The sequence below is a fragment of the Stigmatopora nigra genome, chromosome 20, assembly GCF_051989575.1.
Source record: "Stigmatopora nigra isolate UIUO_SnigA chromosome 20, RoL_Snig_1.1, whole genome shotgun sequence".
In the NCBI taxonomy this organism is placed as follows: domain Eukaryota; kingdom Metazoa; phylum Chordata; class Actinopteri; order Syngnathiformes; family Syngnathidae; genus Stigmatopora; species Stigmatopora nigra.
In genome coordinates this window covers 3883081-3903558 of record NC_135527.1, presented here as the reverse complement: position 1 = coordinate 3903558, position 20478 = coordinate 3883081, and the positions used below count along the sequence as shown (strand labels likewise).

The window sequence follows — 20478 nt, the reverse complement described above, 5'->3', positions numbered from 1 at the left end:
CCTTTGTGTCAAGCAATAAGAAAATGCATGGGTGTAACAATTCCAATGATTACAAATCTATAATTGCTTAACAATATTTAATTCCTTTAATTGTTGGTCATTTGCTTCAAATATTACCCATGAAAAGTGACAGCTGATTACATCAACATTAAGTAAAAAGTATATTCTAGATTTGTATCCCTACAGACCAGATTTTTCCACAGTATCAAAGTAATAAACAAAGACAAGTAGACTCTAGACTTGGCAAATAATGTGTCAACTGCGGGGAGCGCTCTGTTGCTGCGGCTGCTGATTATATTGGAATGAAACATGTGGGCCGTGGGGCGGCCGATTTGTACAAGCGACTAAAATATTTTTTGGGCCCCTTCCGTGAAGACATTACAATAATTGGCCTTGGGGGTCCTAAAGCAAAAATGGTGTTTGCTATGATATTGTTGTGCTTGCAGTATATTTTTGATAATGGGGTCTTGGCAAAATATTGTGATATAGTTGGATATCGGATGAGGAATTAATTTAGCTTATTAATGAAAGTCCTCTCTAAAATGTGTTATATACAGGGAAAAAAGAGATGACATTTCAATTCATTTGGGACCTTGCTGGAGAGGAATAAAAGTCAAAACAAAACAAAAAGATAAGAATGCTGCTTTTGCAGCGAGCGTCAAGGTCACAGGTAGCGGCTAAAGCATTTCATAATAAGAGCAAAACATGGTCTGCAAGAAATGCAGGGTTATGCGAATGCTTTCACATTCATTTTTCGGGTTTTAAACAGAAATGTATAATAAGTTGATAGAAAATCTGTTTAGTAAAAGGTTGATTTGGTAAAAGCTTTGGATTTGGTAATTGAGCAAAATGGCCATTTTTGAGCAATTGTGGGTTTCAAAGGGCTCTTAATTAAAGAAAACTAGCTTTTGGAGGATAAAAGAATATTAATACTATTTTTGAATGGTTGGATTGTTCAAAATACTGTAATGTAGGGGGTTGGTATGGTATATTGGTGACAATTTTTAGGTCTTTTATTAAACATTGAAAATTGTTATTAGTAAATGCCTAGCAAGAGGTTGATTTCTCGAATTTAATTGTTGTAGATTTTTATTGTGGTAACAGAGAGCTATAGGAAAGGGCTCTTATCTTAAGTAAACATTATATAAGGTGATTTGCAAGGTATATCTTAGGTGTTGAGAGTTATTTGGTTGTTGATGATATCAAACAGGAAATTAACAATGCAATCACAATCGAGCCTGAAAACTTTGAGTGCAGCACAGTAGAGAGTGAGAACATTGGAGAGACCCTTCAATGGTCTCAAGAACATAATCACTTCAACAAACTTCTTGTGTTCACAATTCTTTTTAATGTGGGTTCAAATTACCGTGGTACCTTGAGAAACGACCTTAATGCGTTCAGGGACTGAGCCCGTCGAAATGAACTACCATATTTTCACGACTATGAGAGTGGTTATCACGTTGGCGTTACAGTTCCGAGGTCATGGGTTAAAAATACACACAAGAACTCATACAGGTGAAAAAACATAGTCAGGACGAATGTACTCAATGGACGTTTTCAACTTTTAGTACTATGCGTGTGATTTGATCTAATACAAGAGTGTTGGAGTGTGGGAGAATTTGGAATTTTGCTGGATGTTCAAGTACTTATATTGAACTCACTGAATTAGTTTACAAAATACAGTCCAAATACAGGCTGGAGACGATGGACAGTGACTTTGAAGGTTTGATTACAGAATATTCTGGGCACAGGTTAACCACGGGCAATGCTGTCGTCCACAAATGCGTCGAGACAGACAACGTTCATTCATTCACCTTTATTCTCTCAAGAGGGTGATATCAAAACTGAACAGGAATGGGATTTTACCCTACTTCATACAGTAAGAAATTTGTTATGAACCAGCGAATAGAAGATAACGACAATGTTGCAAGTCTTCAAGGATAAGCCATTTGTTATGAACTGGCAAATAGAAGATAATGACAATGTTGCAAGTATTCAAGGACACATCTGGCTACAGGACAGAGCTCTACTAAGGAGAAGCTTGAGACTCATGGAGTCATGACTAGAAACAGGCAAAATACATATTTCAACATGAGACCCACTTCATGACCCAGCTATTTGCAAAGCCCCTCTTTTTAGGCAATGAATCGAATATTTGTCCCAATATCAGTGGTGTGCCGTCAGGGCCTTCAAGGCCTTCTCTGCTGGCCTAAGGAATATCTGAATCACAGACTGATGTTAATTATATTTTGCTTATGAAAAAAATATATATATACACATACCCACACACACATTCACACCCCACCCCCACGCACGCACACACACACACACACACACGCACACAAACACACACACACATACATTTGTTAACTGGTAAATCATGTGAAATAAAAGTGATTATTTCGTTTTGCCTGACACGATCAAAATAATTCCACACTGAGGAAAACTTCTCAGAACGAGCCATAATTACGCCAAAGTCCGTCCAACAGACCCACGACACTTTGATACAGTTTATTTCTTTAAACTATTATCACACTTTTGCCAAACGATACATTTCTTGTTCTTGTCACGTGATTCTTTCTTAAAGCTTTACACGCCCCACTATGGGCTTTCTCTCTTGAGCCATCGGCACAGAGCTGACGCACCAGTGTCGCTCGTTCCATCACTATCTATCAACAAACCTGCTTTAGCTTATCCCAGCTAGCAGCTATCAAAGAAACAAGTCGCTGACTAGCATATTTATAATCTAGCTTTATTTAGCTAGAAGCTATCAAAGGAATAAGTCGACGAAGAGGTCGTTTTAGGTTTACTGGCTATTTTAGCTCAGCATAGCTAGCAGCTATGTCGGCAAGAACACAACGGTCAAAGCTCCGGGGGGAACTTTTTGAGGTCAAAAAGGTGCATTCAACTCACGAGCAATCGACGGTTTGCTACATAACGCAAGAAAAAGTTGTTCTTCATAGACTAGAAGGTGGGTTCACTTTTTTTTTCCATATATTCTCTCAAAGGTATTCAATTCACATGACACTATAGTAGCGTACGTGCGTTTTCAAGAAGTCGCAGTGGCACCATTCGAAGAAAGACGTAATAAATTATTTCTATGTATATGTAACCACTCTAGGAGGGAAATGATGAGTCTCAACACGTGTTAATACTTACCAACGGCATTAAACAGTAGCTTTCCAATTGCATCCTTATCACAAACAATGTATTTTTCAAATTACGCAAAGCGTGAGCGCCCACCAGAGGCGTTCAAGAGTAAATCCTGCTACTCGCCCTCCATTTTTGGCTACATGCTTGATGGAGATAACACTTATTTACATGCTTTAAATTGAAAATTAAAAAAAAAATATAGATGTAGATGTACTAAACAACAACGAGATCAGCGTTCAAAGAATGGTGTCAAAGTTGTGGCCCGATGGCCAAGCCTGGCCCACTACCACTCTGTGGTGCGGTCCGCAAAAGTACCTCATATTTAATGCTGAATTTCAAATGCAGCTTATACATGAATAGAATATTAACTATCATCAGAGATCAGCCAAGTGCCAGAAAATTGTCTGGAAATGCACCATCTACCCAGTTGAGGTTTGCTGTCGAGGCTACGTTGGGCTTCTCCCACTGTTTTTAATCCCAACATTCATTCATTCATTTTATGATATGCCAAATCTTGTATAGGGGTGCTGCCTATCTCAGCTGCCTTTGTGCCAGAGGCGAGGAACACCCTGAATCGGTGGCCAGCCAATCGCAGAGCACGAGGAGCAAAATAACCATTCACGCTCACACTCGTACCTAGGGGCAATGTACAGTGTCCAATCAGACCCTACCTCTATTTCAGTCTCATTAACCCCCCAAATAAAAATAGATCCACTACTGAATAAAAGATAACGCTTCTTTTAATGCCTCCCCTTTGGCGAAATCATTTTAACTATGTTAAAATCTAAAACATAAAAAGGAATGTTTACAATGAAAAGGCTCCCAAAAAGATTTGACAAATTTTAAGGCGCTACATCACCAGTGAAGAAACTTTAATGACCAATTGTCCCTCACTTTGAAAAATGCACCTATAAACAGTTTTCAACTCATGTTGCTGTTGATTAAAATACTACAGTAGTTAGTACTGGTCACCGGTCTTTTGGTCACCGGTCTTTTGGTCACCGGTCTTTTGGTCACCGGTCTTTTGGTCACTGGTCTTTTGGTCACCAGTCTTTTGGTCGCCGGTCTTTTGCTTGCAGTTAGGGTTATGGTTGTCAAATGTACCGTATTTTCATGACTATAAGGCGCACCACATTATAAGCCCTCAATGAATGACATTTTTCCATATATAAGGTGCACAGTATTATAAGGTGCACTGTATTATAAGGCGCACTGTATTATAAGGCGCACTGTATTATAAGGCGCACTGTATTATAAGGCGCACTGTATTATAAGGCGCACTGTCTATTTTGGAGTTATTTAAGACTTAAGTGTGCCTTAAAGTCGTGAAAATACGGTCATTGCTATTGACTTCCAGGAAAGAAGCACTCACTACACAGTCACCTCTAGAGCCAGTCATTGTTGATGTTTTGGACTTTTTTTGTATAAAATCTTGCAGTGGGGAGGAGCTAGATGATGGAAGATTTTGTAAACTAAGATGGCATCTGCATATTTAACAGTATTGTTTCAGTTCAGGCGTTTGTGATTTTTTAATATCCGACAGTGGTGGTTTTTCGTTTTTGGTTTTCTGTTTTTTCCATTTATAAGGCGCACTGGATTATAATGCGCGCTGTCTAATTTGGGGAAAATTTAAGACTTTTAAGTGCGCCTTATAGTCCTGAAAATAAGGTACTTGGATATTAATCACTAACCTTAACCCTAACGGCAACCAAAAGACCGGCGACCAACGGGACCAAAAGAACTGCGACCAAATGTCCGACTGAGCTACTTTAACTGTTTTTATTTGGATTGGATTGGATAACTTTATTCATCCCGCATTCGGGAAATTTCTTTGTTGCAGTAGCAAGAGGGTGAGGATGCAGAAATAGGAAAGGCATTTTACACAAATAGGTAGTTAATAGTAAGTTAATAAATAAATACATGAATAAACATAAAAATAAGTAACCGTGTTGCTGAAATATATATATACATACACATACATATATATATATAGAAGCACATGTATACTATATGAGAATTCAGTACGTCCTAGCCCACAGCCTTTTTTTGGTTAAAAAGCCTGACAGCTGAATGGAGGAAGGATCTGCGGAAGCGCTCCTTCCTGCATGAGGGTACCGCAGTTGTGACAAAATGAATGTATGGCGCCCTCTTCCGTTTGGTTTCATTTCTGTGAACAAGAAATTCAGTCATTTTATAATTAGAAAATGGTTAATCAATTATCTTTGTGTCTTTGCAGGTTTCAGAAATGATCTTAGTGCTGATGGGCAGGAGTCTGTTGGCCTTGAAGAGGAATTTGAGCTCCACCAAATCAAAGAGGAGGAGCTAGAGTTCCCTCAACAACAAATGAGAGACGAGCAACATCCAATCAAAAGGGAGGAAGATCATTTCACCTGGTCACTTGGTGAGTTCGTGAAGAGGGAAGATGTTCTGGGCATGGCAAGTGGAGGGGCGGAACCTGCAAACACCAAGACATGGCCCCGAATTAAACAAGAGGAGCAAGAGTTCCCTCAAAAACAAATAGGAGAGCAACTTCCAATCAAAAAGGAGGAAGATCATTTCACCTGGTCACCAGGTGAGTCTGTGAAAAGGGATTATCTGGGTGTGGCCAGCGAAGGGGCAGATTCTGCGAACGCCTCAGCATGGCCCCAAATTAAAGAGAAGCCAGAGTTCCCTCAACAGTGCAAAAGAGAAGACCAACCTCCAATCAAAAACGAATGTGTCAAATGTTCAACTGGGGAATCTTTCAAGAGTGAAGATGATCTGGGCCTGGCCAACAGAGGGGTGGAGCTTCTGAACGGCAGCTCAACAGAAGGATGGCGAGCAGAAAATGTAATTTCTCCTTTATCAGATGGCAACAAGTTGCTTGAAGATGATGATGAAGATGTTATGAAAAATCCCAGCGGTGACAAACTCTGCAAATGCTTTCAGTGTGGGAAAACTTTTGAGAAAAAGTATTCTTTGAAAATACACACAAGAACCCACACGGGTGAAAAACCATTTTCATGCTCAGTTTGTGGTCAAAGATTCACAGTGAAGGCAAGATTAATTAGCCATGCAAGAACACACACAGGTGAAAAACCATTTTCGTGTTCAGTTTGTGGTCAAAGATTCACAGTGAAGGCAAGCTTAACTAGCCATGCAAGAATACACACAGGTGAAAAACCATTTTCGTGTTCAGTTTGTGGTCAACGATTCACAGAGAAGGGAAGCTTAATTAGCCATGCAAGAATACACACTGGTGAAAAACCATTTTCGTGTTCAGTTTGTGGTCAAAGATTCACAGTGAAGGCAAGCTTAACTAGCCATGCAAGAATACACACAGGTGAAAAACCATTTTCGTGTTCAGTTTGTGGTCAAGGATTCACAAAGAAGGGAAACTTAATTATCCATGCAAGGACACATACTGGTGAAAAACCATTTTCATGTTCAGTTTGTGGTCAAAGATTCACAGTGAACAGAACCTTAATTAGTCATGCAAGAACCCACACAGGTGAAAAACCATTTTCATGTTCAGCTTGTGGTCAAAGATTCACAGAGAAGGGAAGCTTAAAAAAACACGTAATAATCCACACTGGTGAAAAACCATTTGCGTGCTCAGTTTGTGGTCAAAGATTCACAGAGAAGGGAATCTTAAAAAAACACGTAATAATCCACACTGGTGAAAAACCATTTTCATGTTCAGTATGCAGTAAAGCCTTTAATAGAAAGGAAGACTTGAAAATCCACGTAAGAACCCACACTGGTGAGAAACCATTTTCATGTTCAGTTTGTGGTCAGACATTTGCACGGAAGGATAAATTAGGAAGACACACAAGAACCCACACTGGTGAAAAACCATTTTCATGTTCAGTTTGTGGTCAGACATTTGCACGGAAGGATAATTTAGAAGGACACACAACAACCCACACTGGTGAAAAACCATTTTCATGTTCAGTTTGCAGTAAAGCCTTTTCTAAAAAAGACAACTTAAAAACCCACACAAGAACCCACACAGGGGAAAAACCATTTTCATGTTCAGCTTGTGGTCAAAGATTCACAGAGAAGGGAAGCTTAAAAAAACACGTAATAATCCACACTGGTGAAAAACCATTTGCGTGCTCAGTTTGTGGTCAAAGATTCACAGAGAAGGGAGGCTTAAAAAAACACGTAATAATCCACACTGGTGGAAAACCATTTTCATGTTCAGTATGCAGTAAAGCCTTTAATACAAAGGAAAACTTGAAAATCCACGTAAGAACCCACACTGGTGAGAAACCATTTTCGTGTTCAGTTTGTGGTCAAAGATTCACAGGGAAGGGAAACTTATTTAAACATGCAAGAACACACACAGGTGAAAAGCCATTGTCGTGTTCAGTTTGCGGTAAAGCCTTTTCTCAAAATGGAGACTTACAAAGACACACAAGAACCCACACTGGCGAAAAACCATTTGCGTGCTCAGTTTGCGGTAAAGCCTTTTCTCAAAATGGAGACTTACAAAGACACACAAGAACCCACACTGGCGAAAAACCATTTGCGTGCTCAGTTTGTGGTCAAAGATTCACAGAGAAGGGAAACTTAAAAAGACACGTAAGAACCCACACTGGTGAGAAACCATTTTCGTGTTCAGTTTGTGGTCAAAGATTCACAGGGAAGGCAAACTTATTTAAACATGTAAGAACACACACAGGTTAAAAGCCATTTTCGTGTTCAGATTGCGGTAAAGCCTTTTCTCAAAATGGAGATTAACAAAGACACAAGAACCCACACTGGTGGAAAACTATTTTCCTGCTCAGTTTGTGGTCGAACATTTTCCCAACGGAGAAGCTTAATAGAACACTTAAGAACCCACACTGGAGAAGAATGTTTTCCTGCTCAGTCTGTGGCCACTGATTCGCTACAACAGTCTAATTAAAAAACTACACAATTGGGAAAAACCTGAAAAGAATACTTAACCCGCACAGGAGAAAAGTCCTTTTTTTTTGCCCAATTTGTGGCAGGAACAATGTTCCCTCTAAGCTGAGCGCGTGCGCAATTGTGCACTACTAAGCAGTAAATAAAATCATACCTTTTTTTTTACTCCTTTCCCCACGATGGCGCCGTTTACGGGGCAGCCAGTGGCAGTAGCTCTGTCCACTCTTGTTTTTTGTGTTTTACAGCCAACTCTAGGTTCAATATGAGTAAATGATACATGCTGCTGTTCATACTTGTTGCTTGCATGCTTTCTTTTTGTAATGAGGGAAATGGGTTATTTTGAAAAATACTGCTTTAAATTTAAGAGGGGGGTGATGTGTACTCCAACCTATTACGCGCATGCGTACTTTGGTGTCTGTATTGTTGCACACTTGGTTCTAAGTAAAAGACGTAAACGGATGACTGTGTCCTGGCTCTCTTCTTCAATACAGTACAGGCACGTTTAAAAAAAGTAATTGCAGAGGCTAAATTTGAACCAAAACAATAAAGCATGATAAATAGTCCCTCTGCTTTGAGCAATTTACCCGTACACAATGATGAATTTAATATTGATCTTGATGCGTTCACTGTTTAAGTTCAAAAATGTGAATTTTTGCAGTTAACGGCTTTGCGTTTAGCACAGCGCAATATGCCAAATGTTGTTTTTGACTTTACGAAACGGAATTATAGATATCAGTTGGTTAAATGCGAAGCAAAATTGGCGTTAGCTGAAATAGCAGTTTTAAAAAAAAGATGTGCTGCCTGAAAACACCAATATTGTCCGTCGCAAAAAAAAAGCTTTTAGCCTCCTTTCCAATCTTAACAGACTTCATTTCATAAGTTTCAGTCATGTTTTTTCATCACACGCATTCCAAAATTACATAAACGACAACAGACGGAAAGGACTCTTTTATTCGGTCGGTGGCGAAACTAATTCAAAGTTGAATCCATCTTACCTCTAAGCATTTCAGTGTTTCCAAAAAGTTGAGATGGCAGAAACGTTTGTCCAAGTGAGTCTCGTGTCTCTAGATGGGTCGAAGACGTCCAACTGCAGAGTCTGACTGAATGCCATCCGCTGGATGCTGCATATTTGCGCTGGTGACATCAAAGAGCAAAGAGCTCCTGGTGATGTCTCTCTATGATCTACTTTTGGACCGTGGCCCCGCGTCTTGCGGACCCCCAGATATGATGGCGGCAATTTTAGCCGTTTATTTCTCATGCCGAATGGAATCAATATGGCTTTCTTATACTCCGATTAAGTGGAGCATATAAAGATCGTTTTGCTGTGTGCTCATGCAGAAAACCTACATGAGGCAATTTATGCTTTTGGAGAAAGAGAACAAGGTCCCATCCAAAATCTCAACTGAAACCATGAAGCAGTGGTTGCTGAGCAGAAGAAGCTTCCAGCATGAATGAGTACCAAAGGCTCATGTGAAAATACACATATGTACATGGAATAATCTAGTATGTATGCCCATCTTAAAGGTTCTGCAGCTTTGAAACAAAACTGCATCCTGAGATGTTCGCTCTTCTGCAGGAGGTGAGTTCAGAAAAACAGTGAGGATACTGAATCTGGAATTATTTAAATAGTGTGTGTGTGTGTTGTAATGCAATATTTCAATGGTGTTTTTTTTTTTGGAAGGATAACTAAATTCACGTGAAAGAATAAGATATGAGGTTATACCGAAGAATTTTGGCCATTGTAGGAGTTTATGTACGAAGTATACCGACATTCAGGTCCCTTCCCATTCACTTGAACGCATCAGTGTGATGAGGAAGAAGAGTTTGGCGTTTTGAAATAAACTGATATTCCAATTGATGATGTACCATTTTCATATTCTAATTTTATACTCATATCTGCAGGTGAAAGAAAAAGATCATACATGTGCATTTATTTAGGCCAAATTGAAATAGTCAGAACAAAAGTCAAAACTTCCTTTAACTTGTGACTGTGTTTATGCATGCAGGCCTGGACGAAGGCAAGGCGAATGTGCCTGAATCAGATGCACGGACAAGTCTGCAAGGATTTCACTCAAGAAGAACACCTTTCGCAATTGTTCAATAGAAAGGTAAAGAAATTATTGTCTTTACAAAATGACCCACGTGAGACAATTTGTAAACGCTCTTTGTTGTTTTGTTTTGCAAAGGTCACACTCGAAGGCGTCCGCAAGTACCTTTCAATCGCGACCCCCCTAGCCGAAATGGACGTGAAAATATTTCTGCAAAATCTAAACCTGGCCCTTCAGAGATCTTTGAGCAGCACTGAGATGACTGAGACACAAAGACTGACACTGGATTTAGATTTCCACCGTGCCACAGCGCCCATTGTGAGCCGAATCCTCCAGTCGGCTCTCCGTTCTTTTTTTTCAAAGCTGAACACAACTGGGAATGAGGAGCCAATAACAGCAACATTGGAACAAAGAACCGAGTGCACCAGGAAAGAGATTGCCAGTATGCTCACCGACGCTGTGCTTTCCATCCCGTGTGTCCGTCAACACACGACACAAGACAATGTGCTGGACACTTGCACTGCCATTGCTGAGGAAAAAGCTTTTCTCTAACCTTCTTAAAACCTCTGCAAACTTTCAGTTGCTAAACTGGGATTGCACCTTGTTCACTGCACGGTTAAAAGTCAAGTTTGCTATTGGGGAAATGCTCAATAATGGCACTGATCGACTTCTTTTATTTTGAAGGTCAAGCTCAAATGATCTCCATGCACTAAAATGCTGTTTATACTGTAAATATCAACATATATTGGTGTGTGTCAATCTAATATAAACATACATCTATAATTTTGTGTGTTTCTCAAATGTTCTTACACATCTACGGTTATGTACACTGTGCCCTAGTCACTAGCGTCCTAAAATAATAAACTTGTCATTTATTTCCGATCTCTAATGTCTTCCACTGTATTGGGACAATGAAAACAACTGCGAAGAAAGCGAATGACGCTCCACTTCACTGGATTAATGTGTTGAACACATATTTCATAGATAATACGCATCCAGTTAATAGTTCTCTTTAGAATCTTTGTCCCAATGTTGTCACCTACTGGAAGTTTATCTTTATAAAAAAAAAAATCTTGGAAAAACCTAGTTCTGGTGCTGCAGGTTTTGCTTGTTTAATTCTGGCAACACAAAATATTTTTAAATATTCTTAAACACGTTTCCCAAACATTTGAAACAAATATTGGTGCCTTAGTCTGCGTATGTACTAATTCAGAGTCAGAAATGTTGCTAATTTGTTCAAGGAAACGCTTGAAACTAAGGGATTTTCACCCAGTAAAATTAAATATATACAGTGGTACCGCGACTTATGATCGTAATCCGTTCCGAGACTGTGTTCGTATGACAAGCATATCGTAATCAAGCGGACGTTTCCCATTGAAGTGAATTGAAAACAAATTAATTCGTTCCAACCCTTTGAAAAATTACCAAAAACAAGATATTGGATTGGAAAAAAGGTTTCATTTGTTCTAATTCGCCATATATTGACAAAGTAATGAATAATGAGTGGTTTAATAGTAATAAAATGTGTATAATGAATGTAAATTTAGACGCATTTCGCGGAGTGGAGAGACAATGACACACATGGAATAGGGGTTGGGGGCTGTTCGGCGGTCCTTCATGGGTTTGTGTAACGGTAATGCCTTCTCATCTGCTTCGATGAATGTCCACCTGAGCACGAAATTTTGATTGTATCTCGGGCGAATTATTCGACCGAAATTTTCGCCGGAAGACAAAAATATCGTATGGTGAAGCGGTCGTATCACAAGGTTCGACTGTATTGTACTAGTAGGCCATGAGTCAATTTGAAGTCCAAGTTGATTCCTTTTTCTTACAATCAGCCGAAGTAGCTCAGTTGGGAGAGCGTTAGACTGAAGATCTGAAGGTCCCTGGTTCAACCCCGGGTTTCGGCAGCAAGTTGGATTTTGCAAACCCACCCTAAATCAACTGATTCCTTGTATGCCATGAGGCATTTTGCAGTCAAGTTTGACTCTTGTCACCGACATGATCCGAATTGGCTCAAATAATGAACGATGGAGTGTTCCCTGAATAGATCTCGATCTTCGTCAGTCCATTGGACTCTCTAAACCAGATCAATATATGTTAAAACTCCAATTGTAATATTGTACTAGTAAGCCATGAGTCAGTTTTCAGTTCAAGTTGGTTGTTATTTTTATCAATCAGCCGAAATTGCTCAGTTGGGAGAGTGTTAGTGATAGGTCTGAAAATGCAACTCCAGGAGCGGGCTAAGAAAGAGTGAGATCAATTTAAATACAAAAAAGGTTTATTACCAGACTGTAAAGTGGAGAGTGAGAGCTCTTACAGTGGAGTCCTGTTCAGCGCAATGTTCTTGCAACTCTTGTCGAATGACCAGTGAGTGTGTCTTAAATACAGGCAAAACTGACAGTTGTCAGTAGGACTTTGGACAGTTACGTTTCAGTCATTTGCAGGGCAAACAGTAATTGATCAGTGTCGGACAGTTTAGTATTTGTGCTGACATATCAAGTCAATCACAAGACTAAGATTGATTATTCAGTCAGACAGTTGGGTGTTTATGCTGACATGTCAGTCATAAGGATGACTACGATGTTGTTATACTTACAAAAACTAATAATGTATAAACAAGCCATTGCAAAGAGACTTTGTCTTATATTACAAATCCTATTATGATTTTCTACAGGCTTCCTCATTGGAGGCTAAGCAAAGTTCAGAAACACTGTTCTGCCCGCTTTAGTATGAAGACAAATTTAATTTCATAACAATTTGGGAAGAACAGAAATGTGGTTTGAACAAACCTAGATAGTATTCCCTCACTGAGATGATTCACATCTTGGGTGGCATCTTCTGCCTTCTGGAGCAGAGAAATTAACCGATCACAGAAACTGAAGAAACATCAAGACAACATATTATGTTATGTCAGGGAAAAAGTTGTAGTTAGGCAAATTCAACAGATACACAGAGGTCATGGTCTGTGTGGGGGTTGAACCCACGACCTTGGCGTTATTAGCACCACACTCTGACCAACTGAGTTAACAGGCCACATGCTACACAATCCAGGTATTTGCATGATGATGCAATGACATACAGTCCTGGAGTCTCACATATTGTGGTCTGTCGGTGAGGAAGTCGATGATCCATGCAGCTAGGTGGTTCCTTACTCCAGCCACCTCCAGTTTCCCTCTCAGAAGGACCGGCTGAATGGTGTTGAATGCACTGGAGAGGTGTTATGTTACGGCAAAATAAATCATTTTAGGCAATCTTTACTTACTTTAGAGCAAGGGTGTCAAACCGCACAAAATGTTGCAGCAGGCCAGATATGTTCCCCGGCTGCCTCTTTGACACCTTCTGTTCTAGGGAGGCTTTGCCCGTTCCACGGTCGAACCCACGGCTTTGGCATTTTCAGCACCATGCTCTGCCTAAATGAGATAAACAGCAATGTGCTGGCACTATTACTAAACTATCACTAAACTATGCCGAGCCGGAATTTCTCAACCTTACGCTCAGGATCTTTCCTAACCGCATCCCGGCAAAGGAAATTTCGTCCAATAGTGTTGCTCATCATAAGAGGTCATCTGAGCCAATCTTTGTCTGATCCCTCACATCAGACAAGTTGACCATGGGTAACCCTACCAGGGCTACAAGGCTCCAGTCAACATTGATTAACCCCACGGGGCACACAACATCAGTTCCTTTTTTGTTGAAGCAAACTACCCCACTTATAAGAGTTACCATTGCAGTGAAAAAACTATTCTTGAAATTGCCATCTAGATTCATACACATACTTGAGAGCATGTTGCCAACAAAACAATGCAGTATCATTAAAAAAAACAACTGAACAAGACAGGTAAAAAAAAATAAAAACATTCGAAAATTACATCTAAATATGAGCAAATAAATATTTATATTAGTGATGGATAGTATTCTGTAATACTATCATATGTGTGTATTTAATCATTTTTGTATGAAAGCTTCTTCAATTTGTCTGAGGAGAACTCACGATTGTATCAAGTCACCAAGTCCTCATCTCAAGGACTGTTTACTGGACCTTCACCACAGAATGCAGACCTAGAAGGACACTTAAGAAGATGCTGATTGCGGGATCACTGTCTGAACAAACTTTGTGATTCAACGCATATTGTCGTAAATTTTCAACAATCTGTGTCTGAGCCTATTTGGGTCATGGAGGTGATTAGAATCTAACTTGACTGCAAAGCAACTCATGGCTTACAAGGAAACCATTTTTTAACTGAGAGCCAGCTGATTTAGGCTGGGTTTGCAAAGTCCGATATTTTGCCGACACCAGAGGTTGAGCCAGGGACCTTCAGATCTTAAGTGTAACACTCTCCCAACTGAGCTACTGCAGCTGTTTTATAAAATCAACAACCAACTTGAATTGAAAATTGACTCATAGCTTACTATTCCATGTGCTTTACCCGAGACTCGCACATTCAAGCATACACATCAAAAGTAAATAAACATAACTAAACATAATCTTCCTTCTCACATGCTAAACACTGTACAGTCGAACCTTGTGATACGACCACTTCGCCACACAACATTTTGTCTTACAATGAAAATTTTGATCGAATAATTCGCCTGTGGCAGTAGCTCTGTCCACTCTTTTTGTTTTTCGTGTTTTACAGCCCCTCTATCTTTTTTTAAATTACATTTGAATATTTCTTATTACATTGCTTTTTACTTTACTTTGTACATTATACTTTTTACTATAATAATGAGTAATGAGTATGTTAATACTTTACTTCTTTTTTTCTGTTTATGTTTCACATGTACTGTTAACGGATGCAGTTTTTTATATGTATCGTATCTTGTGCTAACCCGGCTTATCTGTCAAATTTCTAAAGTCAACGTGACAGACGTTCCAGGGGTGCCCATACGGTGACACTTTTTTCCTTAGGTGGCTAATGTGAAATATAAATGGTATTCTTATATTTAATCTTGCACCCTTTTGCACTCTGATGTATTAAAAGTCACTAGAATAGAATTTAATTTACACCTATTGGTTAAAATGTGCCCAACACCTTTTGTACTCCACCTCCTTTATTTGTATTAACGCCTCCCATTTTTATGACTTGTCTTATCTCTATTAAAAACACAGTTGAAGCAGCTTTTCAGCAGGAAATAGCTTTGGGGAGCCTGGAGAGTTGTCACACTATCCGGCCTCTGAATTGTTGCATGCCTGCCTCTGCAGACGCGGCCTTAACTTTCATTATATCAGCCTCAGTATGTCTTCCAATGTTCGAGTTTATTGAAGAATTGGCCAACAAGCTAGAGGCGCTCTTAAACTGACACTTTTTTTCTTAGATGGCTAATGTCCCATATCACCCACCCCATCATATATCATAATTCAATAAAACCAGGGCTCACCTGGGAGTTGGACCTGGGACCTCTCACACCCGAAGCGAGAATCATACCACTAGACCAGTGCTTCTCAATTATTTTCTGTTAGGCCCCCCTGGCAAGAAGAAAACTATTTCCCATACCACTCCACCATATATGACAATTCAACACTTTTTTTCTCCTCAGGTGAAGCATGTGACATATCAACCCCCACAATAGATCACAATTCGACAAAGTTATGTCTCATCCAGGAGTTGGACCCAGGACCTCTCTTACCCTAAGCAAGAACTACACCACCAGACCAATGAGCCAGACCTTGTTTGCATTATTTTAAAACCTACAAATGTGTCAGATCTGTTTAGCCTGACCTTTATGGACATGCTTGTGACTTGCTATTTCAACTCATTATCTACCAGAGCAAGTAATCCTATTTCACTCCCATTGACGATGACAGGCATCCAATCCAATTTGACCGGAGGGATTGCAGTCAAACTGGATTGAACATCTCTCCCTGTCAATGACAACTACTGACGCTCACACCTAGTGGCAATTTTGAATGTCCAATGTGGGATGAGACCGGAGTACCCGGAAGAAACCCACGCAGGGAATAACATGTTAACTCCATACAATTGGACCGACCTGGTCTTGAACCCAGAACCGCACCACCAGGCTGCCCCAAATGTCATTCATTGAATCACAAAATTTAGCCATACTCTGAAAATGACGCATTGGGTCCGATTTCCGTTAAATTCTGATACGATTTTTGATTGGTGGGTATCCTTAAGAAAAATGTGAAGTGAGTTATTAATTTTAAGAATTAATAATTATAAAGATCAGTTTTTCACAGCAACTGCAACAATTGAAAGTGAGGTATTTTGCTTCTGCAAAAAAGCAAATGACTGTAAGAAGCAGAGAACGGTTTCAATCCATTGACCTCTGGGTTATGGGCCCAGCACGCTTCCGCTGCGCCACTCTGCTTCTCCTCAATTACGGTATGACAAGCTGACTCACAAATTTAATCAATCAGACCAATCCAATCAGACATACAGAGGCACGTGATGATTCCCACCTGCTGCCAGAGCTTCTGAGGACCACCAGCACAAGCACCTCGGTCTCGACTGTGGACTGTCACATCCATGGTGAGTTCAACCATTTTGCGGTTAAAAACTTCAATTTCATTGAAAAACACAAATACAAGACATTCGGCGGCGCAATTAACAAAATCAAGATACCATGTCAAATTTAAACTGGCACTTTAGCTAATAGCTAATGTTACTTTACAAATCGAGTGGAAGGATTTTTTTGTTTTATACAACTGTGAGAATTTGTGTTTTTTCTGTAGGTTTTGTTGTGATTGAATGTTTGACCACGGACTGGGCAGGGAAAAGATTTTTTTTCCTGTGTGGATTCGTTCTGTGATGCTTTAAATTGGCCTTTCAAGTGAATTTTTAACTACAAACTGACAAAGAAAATATGTCTAACCTGTCTAGGTTCTTTTGTGTGATTTTAAGGTTTTTGGCAACTGAATTTTTGACAACAGACTGAGCAGGAAAATGGTCTTTCACCTGTGTGGGTTTTTGTGGATTTCCGATATTGTAAAAACATAGTTAATCATTGTGAAATATATTTGTATTCTTATATTTAGTCTTGCACCCTTTTCACTATGATGTATTAAAAGTTACTAGAATAGAATTTATCTTACACCTATTGGTTAAAATGTGCACTACACCTTTTGCACTCCACCTCCTTCATTTGTATTAACGCCTTCCATTTTTATGACTTGTCTTATCTCTAATAAAACCACCGTTGAAGCAGCTTTTCGGCGGGAGATAGCTTCGAGGAGCTTGGAGAGTAGTCACACTCTCGGGCCTCAGAATGGTCCACTCCCCCGCCTCCACAGACGCGGCCTTTAACTTTCATTCCATCTGCCTCAGTGTGTGTTCCTGTGTTCGAGTTTATTTAAGTGTTGGCCAGTAGCCCCAACATTCTGGTGCCGAAACTCGGGAGGTTTGGCCTCCTGATTTTGGATCGCGAAAAATTAATCCAAAAATCTGACGTCAGCTGTCTCCCCATTGAGGAGAAGGGTGATCGATTTTCCGCTATCCAGAAGAAGGAAGCAAATCCATCCCACCGGACGCAGAGCACATCTGAGTGGTAAGGCACTTTTAAGATTAATTTGTAGAATCCAATCCAGTATTGAGACCCCGTCTTTCTAGAGAAGAAAGATGCTCCGTGTGTCGGAGAAAAATGTTTCGTATGCCGCTCTCCGTAAGTCAGGGGAGTGTTCTCGGGATTAGAGAAGTTAGGAAACGTACACGGGAGATCAAGTAAGAATCTCGAGATTTCTGGAAGAGTTCTAATTGAGTGAATCACCAGACAGAAAGGAGGTGGTCGCAACCCTCCGCCAGGGACTCCGAAGATTGCGTTAAAGATATAGAAAAAATATTATTATACTGTGCCAAGAGAATGAAAGAGCTCAAAATAAAGAAAATATATATAGAATAACAAATATAAAACTTGCAAGTAATCTTCATAAGGAGAAATTTAAACCAGAGCACTTGTGACACGCTCGTAAATCACGTCGTTTGCCGCACAAAATAAGAGTATAAACGACTATGTAGGCGGGTAAATAAGATAGTAAATTAAACGGAACGTCCCTAGAGAAGGTGAGTAAACACTAAATAAAAACTAATAAATACATTATAACAATAACAGAATATATAAATATATTTTTTGAATAAGCAAAAATCTTCAAACAAAAGAAAAGTTGCAAAAATAGGTTTGACAAACAGCAAAGAACTCTCAACCGACATGAAGTTTATGCTGAAGCATTTTCCTGGATAATTGCACATATATGAATGAGTGGAGGAAAAATAAAGACAAAGAGTGGGATGGGAGAATGTTGGAGGAGCCATTACAGGCCATAAAGCGTAAATTACAAGTTGAGAAGGCTATTGAAAAAAAGAAGATATGTAGAGATCTTCAATATATTCAAGTTTAGATCGTTCAGGCCCAATGCCAGGCAAGGGACATCTCAAGTTACCTTGCACCAAGGAAGAGCAGAGGAGACAGAAATGGCATTCATCCAAATTATTAATGATATCAAACGAGAAGAAAACAATCCAGAAATGGCATTGATCCAAATTATTAGATAAATTGTACCTGGCGAAGATTATATAAAATAATTAATTTAGGATAAGCATGATTTCTATAGGATGGAATAAGATGAATATGTTTAGTGCACGAAACATGATTCATTGTTTTTCCATCACTAGATGAAATATGCTTTAGCGTGAGTCATATTAATGACTATTAAAATATCACAGATTGGATTAATATCAAACAATTGATGGTAACCAAATGCCGTTAACCTAGTTCTATTGAGAACGATTAGTGCTGATAGGACAGCAAAAGGTGGTTAGCTGCCAAGAAGCTGCTCTCCACTAGTGACAAAAATTGCAGACCACTCATGTCTGATTATGAATGAGTGTGAGCGTGAATGGTTGTTTGTCTTTTTGTGTTTTTGTGTTTTTGATTGGCCATCCACCAAGATATAATCAATCCGTTAGATATCTGGGTGGAAAAAGAGTTAGCAAATTGGAATCAATTTCTGAAACCACCAATAAGCCCTTTCCAGGGATGGCAGCAAAGGATTGGAAATTTGAAATCAATTTCTGAAATCGCCAATAAGCCTTTTTGGATGGCGATGAAAAATTATGGACATTTTTTAGTCCAAAGAATTTTTTTGATGATAATGCATTGAATTGGAGGAGAAAATCTGCAATGTGAAATTTTGGAGCACTGAAATGAAAAAACAAAAACAGTGCATCATATGAAATTCCAAAGTACCATTGATTTATAGTGATAATGGCATTCAAATTGTGTTAACAGATTAATTGACAGGATAGACGAAGGGTTCCATATTTCGTTATGAAATCATTGCGCCCACATAACGAGGTCAACCGGACAATAAAATATGGAAATCTTATTTAGTAGACGATAGACAAAACACCATCATTCACTACACGGTTGGAGCTGAATGATTCGACTAATCTGGCTATCTGCGTAAAAGAAAAACTTTAAAGAAACGCACTAATTTTGAGTTAGCAGAAGAATTATGTGTTTTTCAACAGGAAACATGGAGAAGACGCACAAGCAACCCAAAATGAGAACGTCCGTACAAGTGTTGCTGACCAAACAGCAGACATGAAAATAGCTGAAAAGGAGGATGCAGATCCACCTTTGCACTCTAAGGAGGTTCTCTCAGTTGAAACGTTTGAGGAGACAGGTAAGATAAAAGTATTGACGTGGTCAGACGTAGTGGAAAGCGTCCAATATTGATTGGAAAGATTATTGCTCGAGGAGCAATGCCATAAACCATAAGGAACATTTTATATTAGTTTTATTGTCTCCATAAAAAAGTGAAAGCGTTTCAATTGAGAACAAACCTTCTTACAGATTTCTAAAATAAACCATTAGAGCGAAAAGGGAAAATACAATGGATAGATATGTACCTAAATTTTAATTTTATGTCTGACTATTGGAAAATGTTGATTAAGAAAGACCCTAGGCACCCTTAGCAAGATTCATACCACTAAAACAACAGCCAGATGGGCTCTTAAATCACACTTTTTCTCTCATGTGAAGTTTGTGACATATCAACCCCCATAATAGATCACATTTCGACAAAGTAAGGGCTCGTCCGGGAGTTGGACCCGGGACCTCTCACACCCTAAGTGAGAATCATACCACTAGACCAACGAGCCAGATGTCTATTTAATAATTGTTTTATGGAAACTTCTTCAATTTTTCTGAAGAGAACTCGGGATCGTAACAAGCCACCGAGTCCTCGCTCCAAGGACTGTTTACTGGACTTCTACCCAAGGAATGCAAATCTGGAAGGACGCTTAAGAAGATGCTTATGCAACCTGTCCCTCCTGGTTATAGGAGTAGGCGGCGTCCCACAGAGAAGATTCTACTCCCAACCCATCGTCCTCGAAGATGAGGATGGAATCAAAATCACTGCCTCCGT

At 39.5% G+C, this 20478-nt stretch overlaps 1 protein-coding gene, 1 long non-coding RNA gene and 3 other non-coding genes across 5 annotated transcripts; 3 read left to right on the top strand and 2 right to left on the bottom strand.

Annotated features, from left to right (window-relative positions):
- Nucleotides 1–2430: 2430 nt before the first annotated feature.
- On the top strand, nucleotides 2431–8293 carry LOC144213341 (uncharacterized). Its single transcript, XM_077741753.1, has 2 exons — nucleotides 2431–2971; nucleotides 5390–8293. Exons 1-2 carry the CDS (start codon nucleotides 2842–2844, stop codon nucleotides 7822–7824), a joined length of 2565 nt encoding a protein of 854 aa, XP_077597879.1. The 5' UTR covers nucleotides 2431–2841; the 3' UTR covers nucleotides 7825–8293.
- A 1072-nt stretch (nucleotides 8294–9365) lies between these two features.
- On the top strand, nucleotides 9366–10803 carry LOC144213417 (uncharacterized). Its single transcript, XR_013329954.1, has 3 exons — nucleotides 9366–9622; nucleotides 10050–10151; nucleotides 10230–10803. It is a non-coding gene; the product is annotated as an uncharacterized LOC144213417 (long non-coding RNA).
- Nucleotides 10804–11928: 1125 nt separating this feature from the next.
- On the top strand, nucleotides 11929–12001 carry trnaf-gaa (transfer RNA phenylalanine (anticodon GAA)). Its single transcript has one exon. It is a non-coding gene; the product is annotated as a tRNA-Phe (tRNA).
- A 1052-nt stretch (nucleotides 12002–13053) lies between these two features.
- On the bottom strand, nucleotides 13054–13127 carry trnai-aau (transfer RNA isoleucine (anticodon AAU)). The gene has a single exon. It is a non-coding gene; the product is annotated as a tRNA-Ile (tRNA).
- A 7013-nt stretch (nucleotides 13128–20140) lies between these two features.
- On the bottom strand, nucleotides 20141–20212 carry trnap-agg (transfer RNA proline (anticodon AGG)). Its single transcript has one exon. It is a non-coding gene; the product is annotated as a tRNA-Pro (tRNA).
- Nucleotides 20213–20478: the final 266 nt, after the last annotated feature.

Bases quoted from the DNA above. Each gene is read 5' to 3' on its own strand.
- LOC144213341 (XM_077741753.1), top strand. From the start codon at position 2,842: ATGTCGGCAAGAACACAACGGTCAAAGCTCCGGGGGGAACTTTTTGAG. The intron at 2,972-5,389 runs GTGGGTTCACTT...GTGTCTTTGCAG, and splicing joins TGTTCTTCATAGACTAGAAG to GTTTCAGAAATGATCTTAGT.